The sequence below is a fragment of the Giraffa tippelskirchi genome, chromosome 13 (genome assembly GCF_054371585.1).
Source record: "Giraffa tippelskirchi isolate mGirTip1 chromosome 13, T2T-mGirTip1v1.2.pri, whole genome shotgun sequence".
In the NCBI taxonomy this organism is placed as follows: Eukaryota; Metazoa; Chordata; class Mammalia; order Artiodactyla; family Giraffidae; genus Giraffa; species Giraffa tippelskirchi.
This window is the reverse complement of record NC_137287.1, coordinates 68,318,145-68,336,962: the sequence shown is the minus strand read 5'-3', so window position 1 is coordinate 68,336,962 and position 18,818 is coordinate 68,318,145. Positions and strand designations below refer to the sequence as shown.

General features: G+C 38.0%; 1 protein-coding gene and 1 long non-coding RNA gene across 2 annotated transcripts in view; both read right to left on the bottom strand.

The window, feature by feature from the left end:
• LOC145532204 (uncharacterized) overlaps positions 1-17,846 on the bottom strand; it is a 331,653-nt gene extending 313,807 nt beyond the window's left edge. Inside the window, exon 1 of the mRNA XM_081556793.1 lies at positions 16,746-17,846. Coding sequence (XP_081412919.1) covers positions 16,746-16,948 — 203 coding nt within the window. The 5' untranslated portion in view covers positions 16,949-17,846. The remainder of the gene's footprint in view (positions 1-16,745) is intronic.
• Positions 12,103-16,746, bottom strand: LOC145532215 (uncharacterized). The gene is made up of 2 exons (XR_014073094.1): positions 13,379-16,746; positions 12,103-12,184 (listed from the first exon to the last, which is right to left on the bottom strand). It is a non-coding gene; the product is annotated as an uncharacterized LOC145532215 (long non-coding RNA).
• Positions 17,847-18,818: the final 972 nt, after the last annotated feature.

Genomic DNA, 18,818 nt, shown 5'->3' with positions numbered 1-18,818 from the left:
GATAGTTGTGCTATATTAAACTCACTAAACATACATATTCTAAATATTGCATGTATAATACATGGTTTGAGTATATATGCCATGCATCACCATATACTTTTTAAAAGAATATACACCAGATTCATAATAGCAATAACTTCTTTGGAAAGTTCTAGCATTGACAGTGGTGATAAAGGAAGACTTCATTTTTGGGGGATTGGCCAAAAAGTTCGTTCAGGTTTTTCTATAAGTTGTTGATGAAAAACCCAAACAAACCTTTTGGCCAACCCAACAAATAGAATGATTGATTGAATTTTTAGAATCAGAATATAACCCTGGATCACTTGATGATTAAAAAGAAATAAAAAATTCAGTTCAGTTCACTTCAGTTGCTCAGTCATGTCCGACTATTTGCAACTACATGGACTGCAGCTCGCCAGGCTTCCCTGTCCATCACCAACTCCCAGAACCTACTCAAATTCATGTCCACTGAGTCAGTGATGCCATCCAACCATCTCATCCCCTGTTGCCCCCTTCTCCTCCTGCCTTCAATCCTTCCCAGCATCAGGGTGTTTTCCATTGAGTCAGTTCTTCCTATCAGGTGGCCAAACTATTGGAGTTTCAGCTTCAACATCAGTCCTTCCAATGAATATTCAGGACTGATCTCCTTTAGGATGGACTGGTTGGATCTCCTTGCAGCCCAAGGGACTCTCAGGAGTCTTCTCCAACACCACAATTCAAAAGCATCAATTCTTCGGTGCTCAGCTTTCTTTAGAGTCCAACTCTCACATCCATACATGACTACTGGAAAAACCATAGACTGACTTTTGTTGGCAGAGTAATTTCTCTGCTTTTTAATATGCTGCCTAGGTTGGTCATAACTTTGCTTCCAAGGAGAAAGAGTCTTTTAATTTCATGGCTGCAATCACCATCAGCAGTGATTTTGGAGCCCCAAAAAATAGTCTCTCACTGTTTCCATTGTTTCTGCATCTATTTGCCATAAAGTAATGGGACAAGATGCCATGATCTTAGTTTTCTGAATGTTGAGCTCTAAGCCAACATTTTCCACTCTCCTTTTTCACTTTCATCAAGAGGCTCTTTTGTTCTTCTTTGCTTTCTGCCATAAAGGTGGTGTTATCTGCATATCTGAGGTTATTGATATTTCTCCCAGCAATCTTGATTCCAGCTTGTGCTTCATCCAGCTGACCATTCCTCATGATGTACTCTGCTTATAAGTTAAATAAGCAGGGTGTGACAATATATAGCCTTGATGTACTCCTTTCCCTATTTGGAACCTGTCTGTTGTTCCATGTCCAGTTTTAACTGTTGCTTCCTGACCAGTAAAGCAATTACAAGCATTTTTAATATAAAATTTTATAGTATTTTTAAACTACCTGGAGCTACTTGAACAAAATACAGGAGAGGGAAGGAGAAAGAGGGATATAAAATAAGCTAACATTTTTTGGGAAAGAGAGGGCCATAGAGTGGGTGAGAATACATAGATATTACTTTGTTCTTGAGAATGACAGGGAAATTTAAGTTCAAATATATTTTTAAAGTAAGAGTAGGCATAATAGAATAACAATTGGACATGTAACTTTCAAATCATCTGAGAAAGGGATCAAGGGAAACAATATAAGAAAAGACAGCAATGGAACAAAGAATATAGAATATGTACTAAGGAGATGATTCTATGGAAAAACATAGAACACCAAAATTGACTCAAGAGCATATCAAATTTGCATATTGTATTATCCAGGAAAGAAACTTAAAAGGTTAAAAATAATAATACTGTAATGAGGAAAATGGCTGTCTGAGGAGGCTTTACAAATAGCTGTGAGAAGAAGAGAAGCGAAAAGCAAAGGAGAAAAGGAAAGATATTCCCATTTGAATGCAGAGTTCCAAAGAATAGCAAGGAGAGATAAGAAAGCCTTCCTCAGTGATCAATGCAAAGAAATAGAGGAAAACAACAGAATGGGAAAGACTAGAGATCTCTTCAAGAAAATTAGAGATACCAAAGGAACATTTCTTGCAAAGATGGGCTCGATAAAGGGCAGAAATGGTGTGGACCTAACAGAAGCAAGAGATATTAAGAAGAGGTGGCAAAAATACACAGATGAACTGTACAAAAAAGATCTTCACAACCCAGATAATCACGATGGTGTGATCACTCACCTAGAGCCAGACATCCTGGAATGTGAAGTCAAGTGGGCCTTAGAAAGCATCACTACGAACAAAGCTAGTGGAGGTGATGGAATTCCAGTTGAGCTATTTCAAATCCTAAAAGATGATGCTGTGAAAGTGCTGCACTCGATATGCCAGCAAATTTGGAAAACTCAGCAGTGGCCACAGGACTGGAAAAGGTCAGTTTTCATCCCAATCCCAAAGAAAGGCAATGCCAAAGAATGCTCAAACTACCGCAGAATTGCACTCATCTCACACGCTAGTAAAATGATGCTAAAAATTCTCCAAGCCAGGCTTCAGCAATATGTGAACCGTGAACTTCCAGATGTTCAAGCTGGTTTTAGAAAAGGCAGAGGAACCAGAGGTCAAATTGCCAACATCCGCTGGATCATCGAAAAAGCAAGAGAGATCCAGAAAAACATCTACTTCTGCTTTATTGACTATGTCAAAGCCTTTGACAGTGTGGATCACAATAAACTGTGGAAAATTCTGAAAGAGATGGGAATACCAGACCACCTGACCTGCCTCCTGAGAAACCTGTATGCAGGTCAGGAAGCAACAGTTAGAACTGGACATGGAACAACAGACTGGTTCCAAATAGGAAAAGGAGTACGTCAAGGCTGTATATTGTCACCCTGCTTATTTAACTTATATGCAGAGTACATCATGAGAAACGCTGGACTGGATGAAGCACAAGCTGAAATCAAAATTGCTGGGAGAAATATCAGTAACCTCAGATATGCAGATGACACCACCCTTAGGGCAGAAAGTGAAGAAAAACTAAAGAGCCTCTTGATGAAAGTGAAAGAGGAGAGTGAAAAAGTTGGCTTAAAGCTCAACATTCAGAACACTAAGATCATGGCATCGGTCCCATCAGTTCAGTTCAGTTCAGTTCAGTCGCTCAGTCGTGTCCGACTCTTTGCGACCCCCTGAATTGCAGCACGCCAGGCCTCCCAGTCCATCACCAACTCCCGGAGTCTACCCAAACCCATGTTCATCGAGTCGGTGATGCCATCCAACCATCTCATCCTCTGTCGTTCCCTTCTCCTCCCGCCCCCAATCCTACCCAGCATTAGGGTCTTTTCCAATGAGTCAACTCTTCGCATCAGGTGGCCAAAGTATTGGAGTTTCAGCTTCAACATCAGACCTTCCAATGAACACCCAGGATTGATCTCTTTTAGGATGGATTGATTGGATCTCCTTGCAGTCCAAGGGACTCTCAAGAGTCTTCTCCAACACCACAGTTCAAAAGCATCAATTCTGCGGCGCTCAGCTTTCTTCACCGTCCAACTCTCACATCCATACATGACCACTGGAAAAACCATAGCCTTGACCAGATGGACTTTTGTTGGCAAAGTAATGTCTCTGCTTTTAAATATGCTATCTAGGTTGGCCATAACCTTCGTTCCACGGAGTAAGCGTCTTTTAATTTCCTGGCTGCAGTCACCATCAGCAGTGATTCTGGAGCCCAAAAAAATAAAATCTGACACTGTTTCCACTGTTTCCCCATCTATTTCCCATGGAGTGATGGGACCAGATGCTATGATCTTAGTTTTCTGAACGTTGAGCTTTAAGTCAACTTCTTCACTCTCCTCCTTCACCTTCATCAAGAGGCTCTTTAATTCTTCTTCACTCTCTGCCATAAGGGTGGTGTCATCTGCATATCTGAGGTTATTGATATTTCTGCCGGCAATCTTGATTCCAGCTTGTGTTTCTTCCAGCCCAGCGTTTCTCATGATGTACTCTGCATATAAGTTAAACAAGCAGGGTGACAATATACAGCCTTGACATACTCCTTTTCCTATTTGGAAACAGTCTGTTCTTCCATGTCCAGTTCTAACTGTTGCTTCCTGACCTGCATACAGGTTTCTCAAGAGACAGGTCAGATGGTCTGGTACTCCCATCTCTTTCAGAATTTTCCACAGTTTATTGTGATCCACACAGTCAAAGGCTTTGGCATAGTCAATAAAGCAGAAGTAGATGTTTTTCTGGATCTCTCTTGCTTTTTCGATGATCCAGCGGATATTGGCAATTTGATCTCTGGTTCCTCTGCCTTTTCTAAAACCAGCTTGAACATCTGGAAGTTCACGGTTCACGTATTGCTGAAGCCTGGCTTGGAGAATTTTTAGCATCACTTTACTAGCATGTGAGATGAGTGCAATTGTGCGGTAGTTTGAGCATTCTTTGGCATTGCCTTTCTTTGGGATTGGGATGAAAACTGACCTTTTCCAGTCCTGTGGCCACTGCTGAGTTTTCCAAATTTGCTGGCATATCGAGTGCAGCACTTTCACAGTATCACCTTTGAGGATTTGAAATAGCTCAACTGGAATTCCATCACCTCCACTAGCTTTGTTCGTAGTGATGCTTTCTAAGGCCCACTTGACTTCACATTCCAGGATGTCTGGCTCTAGGTGAGTGATCACACCATCGTGATTATCTGGGTTGTGAAGATCTTTTTTGTACAGTTCTTCTGTGTATTCTTGCCACCTCTTCTTAATATCTTCTGCTTCTGTTAGGTCCATACCATTTCTGTCCTTTATCGAGCCTATCTTTGCATGAAATGTTCCTTTGGTATCTCTAATTTTCTTGAAGAGATCTCTAGTCTTTCCCAATCTGTTGTTTTCCTCTATTTCTTTGCACTGATCGCTTAGGAAGGCTTAAAACTCGGTCCCATCACTTCATGGCAAATAGATGGTGAAACAGTGGAAACAGTGTCAGACTTTATTTTTGGGGGCTCCAAAATCACTGCTGATGGTGATCGCAGCCATGAAACTAAAAGACGCTTACTCCTTGGAAGAAAAGCTATGACCAGCCTAGATAGCATATTTAAAAGCAGAGACATTACTTTGCCAACAAAGGTCCATCTAGTCAAGGCTATGGTTTTTCTAGTAGTTATGTACGGATGTGAGAGTAGGAGTATAAAGAAAGCTGAGTGCCGAAGAATTGATGATTTTGAACTGTGGTGTTGGAGAAGACTCTTGAGAGTCCCTTGGACTGCAAGGAGATCCAACCAGTCCATCCTAAAGGAGATCATTCCTGGGTTTTCATTGGAAGGACTGATGTTGAAGCTGAAACTCCAATACTTCGGCCACCTGATGTGAAGAGTTGACTCATTGGAAAAGACCCTGATGCTGGGAAGAGTTGGGGGCAGAAAGAGAAGGGTATGACAGAGGATGAGATGGCTGGATGCCATCACCGACTCGATGGACATGAGTTTGGGTAAACTCCTGGAGTTTGTGATGGACAGGGAGGCCTGGTGTGCTGTGATTCATGGGGTCGCAAAGAGTCGGACACGACTGAGCAACTGAATTGAACCGAATGAGGAAAAGAAAAGGCAATAGACCCATATGGTTTAAGAACAAGTTCTCTCTATTCATTGAAGGTTTGATCAAGTCCCTATATTATTTGTGCAATTACAGAAGATAGAAAAATTGGAATATTTCCCAGTCAATTTTAGGGGTTTACATTGCTATAAAGTTAAAAGCAGAAAAAAAAAGCTAACAAGAATAGCATAATAAACATAAACAAATAAAGACCAATATCATTCATAAATATAATTTTAAAAATCCTCTCTGGAATGTTATAATATTAAATCCAATGTTATATTAATTCCAAACAAATTACTTCTGAGAATTTATGAATGGATCAACTTTAGGAAATCTGTTTGCCTAATTCATAACTCAAGTTAATTGAGAAAAATCATGAGTAGTTTCATAATTGCCATAAGGATACTTGATAAAATTCAATATTCAATCCTTAGGGGAAAATATTACCAAACTAAGGAATAAAAGTATATTCTTTTACTGTGATAAAGACTATCTATTAAAAACAAATATCATAGCTAATATAAAACATTAGTGGCATTCCCACAGAAGTTAGAATTAAAACAAGAATATCAGTTTTTAAGACTATTTTTATCATTCTAGAATTATTAACAAAAAGATTAGTAAAGAAATAAGGTACAGATTCACAAATTGAAGGGGTAAAATGAAAATAATTTGCAGATATATAATTTAGTTCTAAGAAAATTAAGGGAAACAACTAAAAATATAATAAAACTAATAAAAGGTCAGAATGTCAGTTATGCCAAAAGATCAGAATGCCAAAGATATAAATAAAACACATAAATCTCAATAGAATCAGAAAAGAAGGAGAAGAGGAAGAAGAAGAATTGAAATAGAAAAATATTCCATTGACAATAGCAAAAAATTAAAAAATGCTTAAGATGAAATATTCAAGACATACAAAAGTAACAACACTTTCCTGGAGTGTATTTAAAAATTTTGAATTAATGGAAATACATTAGATGTTCCTGAATGGAAAGATTAAATCTTGGAATCATTCAATTCTCTCTCAATTTAGTCTATACATTTATTTTCAGCACAAATTGCTTCCTGTTCAAAAAATTATTTCTGAAGCAATCACATAGTTACAGAAAAGGTGAGTGCAATACAAAGACCCGCTTTTTTCTGATTTATTTGAGAGTAAATTACTTTTCTATTTTCCTATCATCTAAAACTTAAGTGTTTTTCGTATGAACAAACATGTTCTACATGATGTTGATACAGCCTTAAAAATCAGAAAATTATTGATATATTATTGATACATTATTGTCTTCTAATCATTAATCCCCATAATCAAGCTTCATCAATTACCTTAGTAATCTTTAGTTGTGGCATATGGGATCTGGCTTCCCTGATAGCTCAGTTGGTAAAGAATCTGCCTGCAATGCAGGAGACTCCGGTTCAATTCTTGGGTCAGGAAGATTCCCTGGAGAAGGGATAGACTACTACAGTATTCTAGCCTGGAGAATTCCATGGACTACTGCAGAGTCCATGGGTCACAAAGAGTCGGACACACGGGAGCAACTTTCACGTTCACTCACGTGTGGGATCTAGTTCCCTGACCTGGGATCAAACCCAGGCCTCCTGCATTAGGAGCAACCCTTAAGTAGAAATCTTTTATAGCAAAAATACCCAGTTCTGAATCATGCATGGCCTCTAGATATGCCTCCTTCAGTCTTTAATAGTTCTTCCTTTGACTTTCATGACCTTGATAATTCAGAAGACTATAGGTCAGTTGTTTTGTAGAATGTTCTTCAATTTGGACTTGTCTCATATTTCCTTAAAATTGAGTTCAACTTACGCATCCTTGGCAAGGGTACTGCAGATGTAAACCATGCTCTGCTGATCCCCTGACTAGGCTGTCCCTGCTTTGTGGATGCCCTCCAGGTCCGACTCAGGCTTTGACACACAATACCAAGCAACAGCTCTGCATGTTTCCCTCTTCACCCTACCTGCCCTCTGAATCCCACTCCAGACTTTCTCTGTATATGAGCATCCTTTTTACCCTCCTGTGACTCAGACACCCCATGGAAGGACTCTATAAATTTAATACAATCCCAACCATAATTCCAAATGAAATTTATTTAGAACTTTAAAAAATGATGTTAAAATTTTACTTAAACAGCAACTTGAGATGAGTCAAGATATGTTTGAAAAAGAAAATTGAAAGGACTTACTTAACCATTTATTATAACATATTATAAAACAAAAAAGTTGAAATAGTTAGATTCTGAATCAGGAATAAACATTTATGAAAAAAATAGAGATTAAAGAAAATGGAAGAATATTGTAGTATTTATAGTTAGAATAGAAATAACAATTTAGTTGAACAATGGTGATAATGGAGAAAAGCATTAATTAACAGTCTGTATTAGGATTTACACAAAAGTTTAAGTGCAAAAAATAAAATCATAAAGCAATATTGATTCATAATATTATATTTTGGGGCTGGGACATACCTTGCTAGACATAGTAAAGGAAAAAAGAAAAGAATGAACACTTAGACTATTTACAAATTAAAATATCCTATATAGTAACAAAACAATAGTGGCTCCATTTCTCTCCTGTACTTTCCTTCATATGGAAAATGAGGGCTTTGGATAGATGATTCTGAAAATCTCTTCAAGCTCTGAAAAATAATTCTCAATATTTTATGCATATAATTGTACTTCCATTTTGTTCATGTCTGCCTTGTATCTGTCATATAATATAACCTCCTTGAAGCATATTTTTTAATTCCAAGCCTTTTGATTGGAACGTTTTATGTACATTCAGTGTAACTATTGATAAAGTAGGATTGATGTGTGTCATTTTACTTTTTTATTTTCTCAAGTCTTTTTTTCTTCTTTTGTACCTGCAACAAGGAATACAGGCTTTATAGAATTAGTCCAGGAAAGCTGCTAAGCAAATAAAACACAAGAGCCACAACTATAACCACTACCAATGATGACAATCCCATAGGGGTGAAGGATGATCTAATTTGTAAAGTTCTCCATTGAAGTCTCTGCTGAGCTTGCTAATGATTGGACAGAGATTTTTGTAAACGCCAATAAGCCTCTCAACCTTTGCCAAAGGGTCCAAGTACATTGTACCTATCTTCAATACTCCAGCAGTTTATAATATACTCTGCTTTAACCTTAACTCCCTCTTGCAGAGTCTCAAAGTAGGCAGAGGTGAGAGATTAGGGCCTTCTCTGCTCTTTCCCCTGGGCACAGCCCTGCATTGTGTGGCCTTCTAGATTGCCAGAAATAAGTAAAAGTTTTTCTTGGTGCTCTGTGGATATCTCTTTCCCATGTGTTTTTTTTTTTTTTTTTTCCGAGTCTTTTGGTCAGCCTCTTGCATATCCCACCTTGTATTCCCATTTAGCTTGTATTCCCATTTCATACAGCTCTGATGTTAAATGATTTCCTCTGACCGTTTTTGACAAACACACTGGTGATAGGCTGTCCATGTAGAGCAAGTTCTGAGTCCAGTCAAATAGAGACAAACCTCAAGAATGGGGCTGGAGCAGCCAGACATATCAAATAGAAACAATTCTCTGGGGAGAGAGCTTTTGGGATAGCTCCAAACTTGTCTGAGGCCTCCAGTGGCTGCTAGGCTGCTGGCTTTCACAGTTACCATGGTTACAAGGCCTTTAGTTTTCAAGGCTACTTTGGAGCTATGCAGAAGGGTAGAGAGCAGGTTATAATGCCACCAAACTCAATGTTCTTACTGAGATTCAGCTGTTTTTCTCAATTTGATGTTCCTTGGATTGTTGTAAACTTTTGGTTATTTTCCAGAGTTCCGAAAAAGTTTATTTTTGATTTTTTTTTGGTCAGTATTCTGTCTTTATGAAGGAGTGGGTTTTTTTGAGATCCTTATTTTATATATCTTAAGAAGCCAGTATGCTTCTGCCATTTATTTTTAATTTGGTATCTTATCTTATTGATTTATAGAAGTTTTCCATTTAACTTTTTAATTGATTCTGAATATAAATCTTTATCTTCCCAGGTGGCACTAGTGGTAAAGAACTTGCCTGCCAGTGCAGGAGATGCAAGAGATGTGGGTTCAATCCTTGGGTAAAATCAATAAATCTTTGGTCAAGTATATGCCCTGTGGATATCTTCTCTGAGTTGGTGTCTTGCCTTTTCGATCTGTGGGTCTAATCTCGTGCCTTGATGCTCACCTGAATGAGTTTGTCATGTAGAGGAGGAGTGAACACTTTGGTTCACCTGCCAGGTAGTCAACAGTAACTATTGGCTCAAACAGAAATTGGTGGGAGGTAGAAATTCAAGTCATTGTGCTATATAGTATGATTAAAATTATTCACATCACATTATCTTATTTTTATATTTTTATTGTTCAATTATTATTAAACACTGAAATAAAATAGAAATAAATGGAGAAAATAAAAATTTTCCTCTTCTGTCTCTTCTACTCATGACTTAACCTTGGTTGTATTTGGTGGGTCCTTCCTAACCCTTTCTTATGAATTTATGCACAATCACACATCCACACACAAGTTTAGGTGGTAAAAGATTTATAAATGATGTCATACTAACTCTGTTTTGTAATGATGATTTTCTATTATTGTTATTTTTAAAGGCTATATAGCATTCAATAGTAGCAGAAACACTATGTTTTGCTGGAGACTTAGACTGTTCCCAGTTTTTCATGCCAAGAAACAGTACTGGGATGTCATTTTATGCATATTTCTAGATTTAAATCTAAATACTTCTAAAGAATTGAATCCCCAAAATAGAATGCCTGAACCAAATGATGGAAACTTTCTTTCATTTATATAGAGTGGCAGCTTGACTTCTTGAACGTGCATCAAGATACATTCACCTATAGTTAATAGAAATGTATGTTTACACACATTTCTCAGCAAACAGTGAAAATAAGTATTTTTTCTAATTTTGTCAGTTAGATGGTTAAAATATATTTTAAGATTTTAATCTGTATTTGATTACCTGTAACACTGAGAATCTTTTCATTGTTCCCTTTTTATCTCCACTTCCATGAATTGTTTATTCTTATCTTTCAACTATTAATATTTGGATTTTTTTCTTATTGATTTCTATTTTCTCTTTACATATTCTGAATAGTAACCTTTGTCTATGAAACATATTGTAAATATTTCCTCAACTTTGTTGCTCATATTTTAATTTTACTTATATGGTCTTTTTTATATTCATTTTCAAAAAGGAGATTGTCTGATTTAACTTTGAAAGTGAAAGTGAAAGTCACTCAGTCGTGTCCGACTTTTTGTGACCCCATGAACTGTACAGTTCATGGAATTCTCCAGGCCAGAATACTGGAGTGGGTAGCCTATCCCTTCTGCAGGGGATCTTCCTGACCCAGGAATTGAACCAGGGTCTCCTGCAGATTTAACTTTGGGTTTCTCAAATTCTTGTCTTGTTTAGGAAGGTCAACCTCAACTCAATATTATACAAATACTTTTCTGTATTTCCTTCTAATAATTTAATAATTTTGATTTATTATTTTGTTTTCTCATTTTTATAGAGAATGACAATTTACCGTCCAAGAATTATTTTTTGGCCTTAAATGCATCACTTGTAAATTTACAGGCTTCATAATCAATCTAGCTTTATGTTTTTCCAAAAGTGTGGGAAATTATCCTGTAACTGTTTATTAAATTGTCCACCCTTTATCTCATATTTGAAATGCTACCTGTATCAAAACGAAATTCTCATGTTTCCAGTAGTCTGTCATGGGACTCCTGTGTTTCACTGATTGCTATGTCTATATCCATGCCACTGTCTCATTGTTTAATTTATTATAGCTTTATGGTATTTTTTTCCATCCCTTTCCTTGTTCCTCTTTTTTATAAATGTCTTTGCTGTTCTTGTGCCTTTTCTATTTCATGTGATATTTAGAATAAGCTTCAGATTTCTAACAGAAATTCTTATGGAATTTTGATTGGTGTTATACTTAATTAATCAATAAATTTGTGGTAGGTAGATTTGATGTCTTTATAATGTTGGATATTCCCATCCAGGAGATATGTATATGTCTTGATTTATATCTTATAAATTTTTCGTCTGTTTATTTATATAATTCTGACATTTCATATTAGGTATTTTATAAATGAGTTGCAAATTATAATTGGCACTGTATTAGTTATTACATTTTCTAAGCAGTAATGGTAGATGCTATCAATTTTGCATGTTGTTTCCAACTTCACTCGTTAATTCTCATATAAGTCCTAATAGTTTTCCAGATCATTACTTGATTTTTTCTTGATTTATTTCAATAATTAGAACTTCCATAAAATGTTGAATAGTAATAGCCACAGTAGCTATCCTTGTCATTTTGCCAATTACAGTGGAAATAGCTTTTAATGTTCCATCATCAGGTTTATTTGAGGGACATAAAAAAGTCCCTTTCTATTCTTTTCATAACAAGTGTTTTTAATAATCATTATCATGGTTGAGGATTGAATTTGGTTTCTCTTTCATTTGTTAATATTGTGAATTAGACTAATAGGTACTCTGATGTTAACCACCTCTCTATTCATGAAATGAAATCTACTTGGGCATCAAGTATTTCTCAAATATCATTAGATTTGATTTCTCAATATTTATTTATGTACTTGCATCTATATATTCAAATTGGACTATAATTTCCCTTTATTTGGGGCTTCCCCCTGATAGCTCAGTTGGTACAGAATCTGCCTGCAATGCAGGAGACCCCAGTTCAGTTCCTGGGTTGGGAAGATCCACTGGAGAAGGGATAGGCTATCCACTCCAGTATTCTTGAATTTCCCTTGTGGCTCAGCTGGTAAAGAATCCGCTTGTGGTGCAGGAGACCTGGGTTCAATCCCTGGGCTGGGAAGATCCCTGGGAGAAGGGAAAGGTTACCCACTCCAGTATTCTGGCCTAGACAATTCCATGGACTATACAGTCCATGGGGTCACAAAGAGTCAGACACGACTGAGTGACTTTTACTTTCCCTTTATTTGAGAGCTATTTTTACTGTAAATTGGGGTCCAGACGCTTGCCACTTGAAAGCCAATAAAAAGGCAATCTTGGTGGAAAGGAAAGTTTGGTAGACAGTCGCCTGAGGGAGGAGAGGGGGACATGGACTCCTGTCCAAAGGCTGACTTCCTCCCACTGAAGATCAGTGAGCAAGAGCTTTTATAGGTGAAGGGAGGCGGCTACATGCAGAAACAGCACAGTCAGCTCTGATAGTCATCTTGAAATTAGTTCTACAGTGGTCTGATCAGTATAATCTTGTTTTGTGCTTAGTTGCTCAGTCGTGTCCGACTCTGCGACCCCATGGACCATAGCCCGCCAGGCTCCTCTGTCTGTGGGGATTCTCCAGGCAAGAATACTGGAGTGGGTTGCCATGCCCTCCTCCAGGGGATCTTCCCAATCCAGAGATCGAACCCAGGTCTCCCACATGGCAGGCAGATTCTTTACCATCTGAGCCACCAGGGAAGCCCAAGAATACTGGAGTGGATAGCCTATTCCTTCTCCAGAGGATCTTCCTGATCCAGAAATCAAACTGGGGTCTCCTGCATTGCAGGTGGATTCTTTACCAGCTGAGCTACCCTCGGATCAGTGTCATCTTGATTGTTTTAAGTGCAGTTAATCTGCAGTCCCAGGGTCAGTTTGTTCCCTTTCTTTGAAATTAGCTCTGGGAATCGTGGCAGCTTATGTTATGGCTGCAGTCTGGTCATCATGTAGTTAACTTCTTCCCACCATGTGGACAACAGAGATATTACAATGAAGATAATAATCAAATGCATCTTTGTATTATTCTTTAAACATGTTAGGGTTTTTTAACCCTAATGGTTAAAGCAGATGTACAATGTATGTTGAGGGCTTCCCAGGTGGCTCAGTGGTAAAGAATCCGCCTGCCACTACATGAGATGCAGGAGATGCAAGTTTGATCCCTGAGTAAGGAAGATCCCCTGGAGTAGGAAATGGCAACCCACTCCAGTATTATTACCTGGGAAATTCCATGGGCAGCCTGGCAGGCTGCAGTACATGGGGCCACAGAGTCAGACACAACTGGGTGACTGAGCACACGTGCACAATGCATGTTTATTAGGCCATAAACAGGATGTTTTTGGTTAACCTAAAGTTCAAATTAGATCATGAATAAGTCAGAATGACTTCTTCATAACACAATATGTGATACTTTCTTGCATAATTTTCCCCTTTTAATGGCAGATCTTTTCATAGAAAGCATTAATAATCATTATATTTTCCTGGCATTCTCAGAGTGGTTCAGTTGCCTTTTCTAGGTCCATTCATGTCTCTCAGTGCTAGGCTTATTTTTTGCTTATATATTGGCCTAGTCATCCACATTGAGGGAAAACTAAAACTAAGACACAGCAGACAAATACAGAGGTTTGCTTATGGGGAAACATTTTATAGGCCATACATTTTATCACTTATACCCAACTGTCACATAAGCATTGTACATACACTTTGAGCAGTAAACGTAAAGCCAGCAGTGATACACATCAATCCTGAACATTGGGGTCAAAAAATATGACTTGAAGCAAAACAATAGATCTCCATTAGCATTCTTTAAATTTCTTACCCATTTCAGCAGTATGATCTGAAAGTTATCAAATATCTTCTATATAGTTTAACATACCAAATAATTCTAGTTACTTTAATATTTCTTCTGAGATGGAAAGTAGAATGGTGGGTGTCACAGGCTAGGGGGAGGGAATGGAAGGTTATTGTTTAATGGGTGAGTATCTCACTTTGGGCTGACAAAAATGTTTTGGAGATAGATAGATTGTGCTAACCGCTGCACAACAATGTAAATATGTCTAAAGCCACTGAACTGTACATTTGAAAATGGTTAAAATAGTAAATCGTATGTATATATTATCACAGTAAAAACATTAAATAAAAATTTTAAACCATAAAAATATTTCTTTTGAGATACCTAAGGGTCATTTGGAATAGTCAAAGTTAGCTAGAGAAAGAAACTGTTATCAAAAGCAGCTCTTTATTCCAGGAAAGTTTTGTTCTCTTAAGAGAGAGAAAGAAAACCAAATTCCAGTTTTCAATCAGCTTACTATTAATAACACAATTCATATACCAAATTAAATCTATCCTAATCTTAATCACTCTGACAGCATACAAAATTCTTTTCTCAAAGTTCCCTTTTCCCACAAATGTTTTACTACTTTTTGTATCCATATAATTTGTCCCTTATTTTTCCCCACCTAGAAATAACCAGCTCCAGGACAAAATATTATCATCATTTTTCCTCAACAAAAATATCTCCATTCTTTATACCTTCTCTTGCTGACAACACATGCCCTACTTGCTTTACACATTGGAATGTTTCCCTTATCATTTTTAGTAGCTTTAATTACAGATTACAATTTTTAACCCTTAAAAGCCTTAACAAAACCATGAAACAAGTAACTAAACTGTTATATTAGCATTTACTGAGCAGTAAACTTAAGCACATATTCCATAACCTCTAAAAACTTGCATTTTTCTCATAGTATACTTACTCTTTAATATGGTACAAGATGCATGTTTAATAAACCCAAACACCTTTTGAAATTCTACTAATTAACCCAAGGCTGAAGTCTCAGGCAAAGTGGGCTGTGTTTGTATTTCAAGGACATGATAAGAGTTAACTTTAAGACTTTCTCCTAGGCATATTTTTGTTCTCTCAGTCTCAGCATTCTTAAAACAGTATTTTATCAAGCTAGCTTCCTCTAACTGCATATGCAAAAAGAACTAGTTTTGGAATTTCAAAGAGTTTCATCTTAACCATTTTTTTTCTGGAGTCTAAAGAATACCATTGTCATATAATGTTTAAAAAAATTATCTTTCACTGCTATATTTTAAATGGATAACCAACAAGGATCTACTGTATAGCACAGGGAACTCTGCTCGATATTATGTGGCAGCCTGGATGGGACAAGACTGGGGGAGAATAAATACATGTTATATGTATGGCTGAGTCCCTTCATTGTTCACCTGAAACTGTTACAACATTGTTAATTGACACTACCTCAATACAAAGTAAAAAGTTTTTAAAAATTACCTTTCTTTTTTTTTCAGTCATAATTGCATAACTAAAATTTTTCTAATGAATTGAATCTGAATTTCCCATTTTACAAAAGACAATAAAGATACCAATCACATGTGGACCTAGAGAGCATCATACAGTGAAGTCAGAAAGAGGAAAACAAATAGTATATATTAATGCATATATATGGAATCTAGAAAGATGGTATTGATGAACCTATTTGCAGGAAAGGAATAGAGACACAGACATAGAGAAGGGACTTGGGACCTCAGCAGGTGGGACGAGCAGAGATAGCACTGACACATATACATGACCATGTATAAATAGATAGCTGGTGGGAAGCTGCTGTATAACACAAAGAGCTCAGCCTGGCACCCTGTGACAACCGAGAGGTGTTGGATGGGGGGAATGGAAGGGAGGCTCAAGAGGGAGGAGATGTACATTGTTATGATTGATTTGTGTTGTTGTGCAGTAGAAACCAACACAAAATTATAAAGCAATAATCCTCCAGTTTAAAAAAGTAATTAGAAAATAATTTTCACGTGGAGAGTTAATCAAGAAGTAGGTTGCCAAAATTATAGGAAAAAATGCTTCCTTTTAGAGAAAATGAATTAATAAAGCACTGTTTTGGGGGGGAGAGAGAAAAACTAACGTCATATTTTAATGCATAGAAAAACAGTACAGATGATCTTATTAGAGAAGCAGAAATAGACATACGGAAGTAGAGAACAAATATATGGACACCAAGGGGGGAAAGCGGGGGTGGGAGGAATTGGAGGTTGGAATTGACACATATACACTATTGATACTATGTATAAAATAGATAACTAATGAGAACCTACGTTATAGCAAAGGATACTCAATGCTCTGTGGTGACCTCAATGGAAAAGAAATCCAAAAGGGAGGGGATACATGCATATATATAGCTGATTCACTTTGCTGTACGGCAGAAACTTACGCAACATTGTAAAGCAACTGTACTCCAATAAAAATTAATTTAGAAAAGATAATACCAATCACACAAATGGAATATATACCCACACACCAGAATCATCACAAATCTAACAAGATAATGACCGATACAGAGTCCCAAACAAAGACGCCCCCAACACAAATGGTCCTCAACGTCAGGCACGTCAGAACTAGTTGGCAAAATGCCCAAATAGCACTTTGTGCTCCAAAGAGAAGTTAGCCTGGGTGCACACCAGTGGGACTTACCGGGTCTTGGAGATCGTCAGTTCGTTCAGACGCACGTTCCGTTCCACCGAGGAAAAGTGTACGTTGACAGCCAGTGCCGAGCAGAGGAGAAACAGGGAGGATTCCCCGAAACAAATGGTTTCAGCAGCTGCTAGAAACAACGCCCCCTCCAAAATCTTCCTCTCAGGGCCAGGTAGCCTCGAGCAGCCGTTCCACACAGCCATCCCGGAGCGTCGTCCTGGTGGCTCTACTCTAGGAAAACCCCAGAAGCCAGGTGTCGCGAGAACACAGGAATCCCATGGAAGGAGCCAGAAACTAACTGAGAGTGGGATCCAGCTGCTCGCCACTCCAAAGCCAAAGAAGAAGCGAGCTGGTGGAAAGGAAAGTTTGCTTTATTTCAGAGGACAACAGCCTGGGGACAGGGGGCTCCTGACAAAGGCCAACTCCCCCACACTGACAATCAGTGGGCAAGAGCTTTTATGGAGGGAGGGAGGGATGGGGCTACATGCAGAAATAGCAGTCGGCTCTGGGAGTCATCTTGAAATTGGTGCTGGAATAGTCTGGTCAGTGTCATCTTGATTGGATTAGGCACAGTTAATCTTCAGTTCCAGAGTCAGTTTGTTCCCATTTCTTTGAGGCCAGGTCTCAGAATTGTGGCAGCTTATGTCATGGCTTCAGTCTGGTCATCATGTAGTTAACCTCTTCCACCTGGTGGGGGTTTCAGGCTCTTCAAGACAGCTCACAGGATATGGCTCAGAATGTTGTCTAAACCCTTGAGAAGGAACTAAAGGTCCTTGTTGCTGCTGCTAAGTTGCTTCAGTTATGTCCGACTCTGCGACCCCATAGACGGCAGCCCACCAGGTTCCCCCGTCCCTGGGATTCTCCGGGCAAGAACACTGGAGTGGGTTGCCATTTCCTTCTCCAAGGCATGAAAGGGAAAAGTGAAAGTGAATTTGCTCAGTCGCATCCAACTCCCAGCGACCCCACGGACTGCAGCCCACCAGGCTCCTCCATCCATGGGATTGTCCAGGCAAGAGTATTGGAGTGGGTTGCCATTGCCTGCTCCAAAAGGTCCTTGACTATGCTTAATAGCTATAAACTAATATTATTTAGTTTTGTTGGACTGTTTCTTTTGTTTCTGCATTTTCTCACTGCTCTGATTAAACTTATTATTTGGCTAAAGTTTTTCCACAGGCAAAAGGCAGGCTGAGGACATGGGGGAGCAAAAGGATCATAGTGTCCTGCTCCATTCACAATGCCTGTCCAATTTTTAACAGCAGAATTATGCTAGGTATACAGAGTAAATGAGAGAGCTTTTCTTTCTTACTACTTTACAGCAGTTTAAAATAGTAATTATCTGTTACTTATAGGTTTTGCAGAATCACTCATGAAGTAACCTATTGCCTTTTGGAAAGTGTTGATATTTACCTGCTTTACACTATCTGCTATAGTTCATGATCTAAACAAATTTTATCTTTTCGAGACAGTATTTTTTTTAGATTATCATTTATTTCACCTGGATTTTCTAACTTTGAGTGTTACCAAGTAGAAAGGTAGACCAAAAACAAACAAAACAAAATGCTTCAAATAAATGGACTGCTGAGCATTTCCTTACTTGGACTAAAGATAACATTTTTTTCTTTCTCTTTTCCCCTTTTAGTGGGAAAAAAATTTTTAGGTAATACTTGGAGGAGCTATGATTCAAACCACATTTCTGCATTAAGCAATTTATAAAGCAAAACAATCCAGTTTCAAATGTGTCTTGCTCAATACTAAACTGTGTTCTAATTGTTTACGAGACAAATCTGCATATGCGAATTATGTAGTTTCTTAAATTTTAGATGAAAAATTAAACCCTTTAATAATGGAGAAACAATGAAAAGATGCTTGAAAACAGGCGCAGATGTTGAGCTTCCTGATAAATGATGGCCACTGCTTTAGAGATGTGGACATTGCAGTGGGGTCACAAACCCCAAGAGTACATAGTGGGTGGTCTTGCAGTTGATGTGGCATGCCCCAGAGCTGCCGCAGGACAACCAGAAAGAAAGAATGTTGATGTCGTGATTGTTCATACAGTGGTCTCTATAGTGTCCA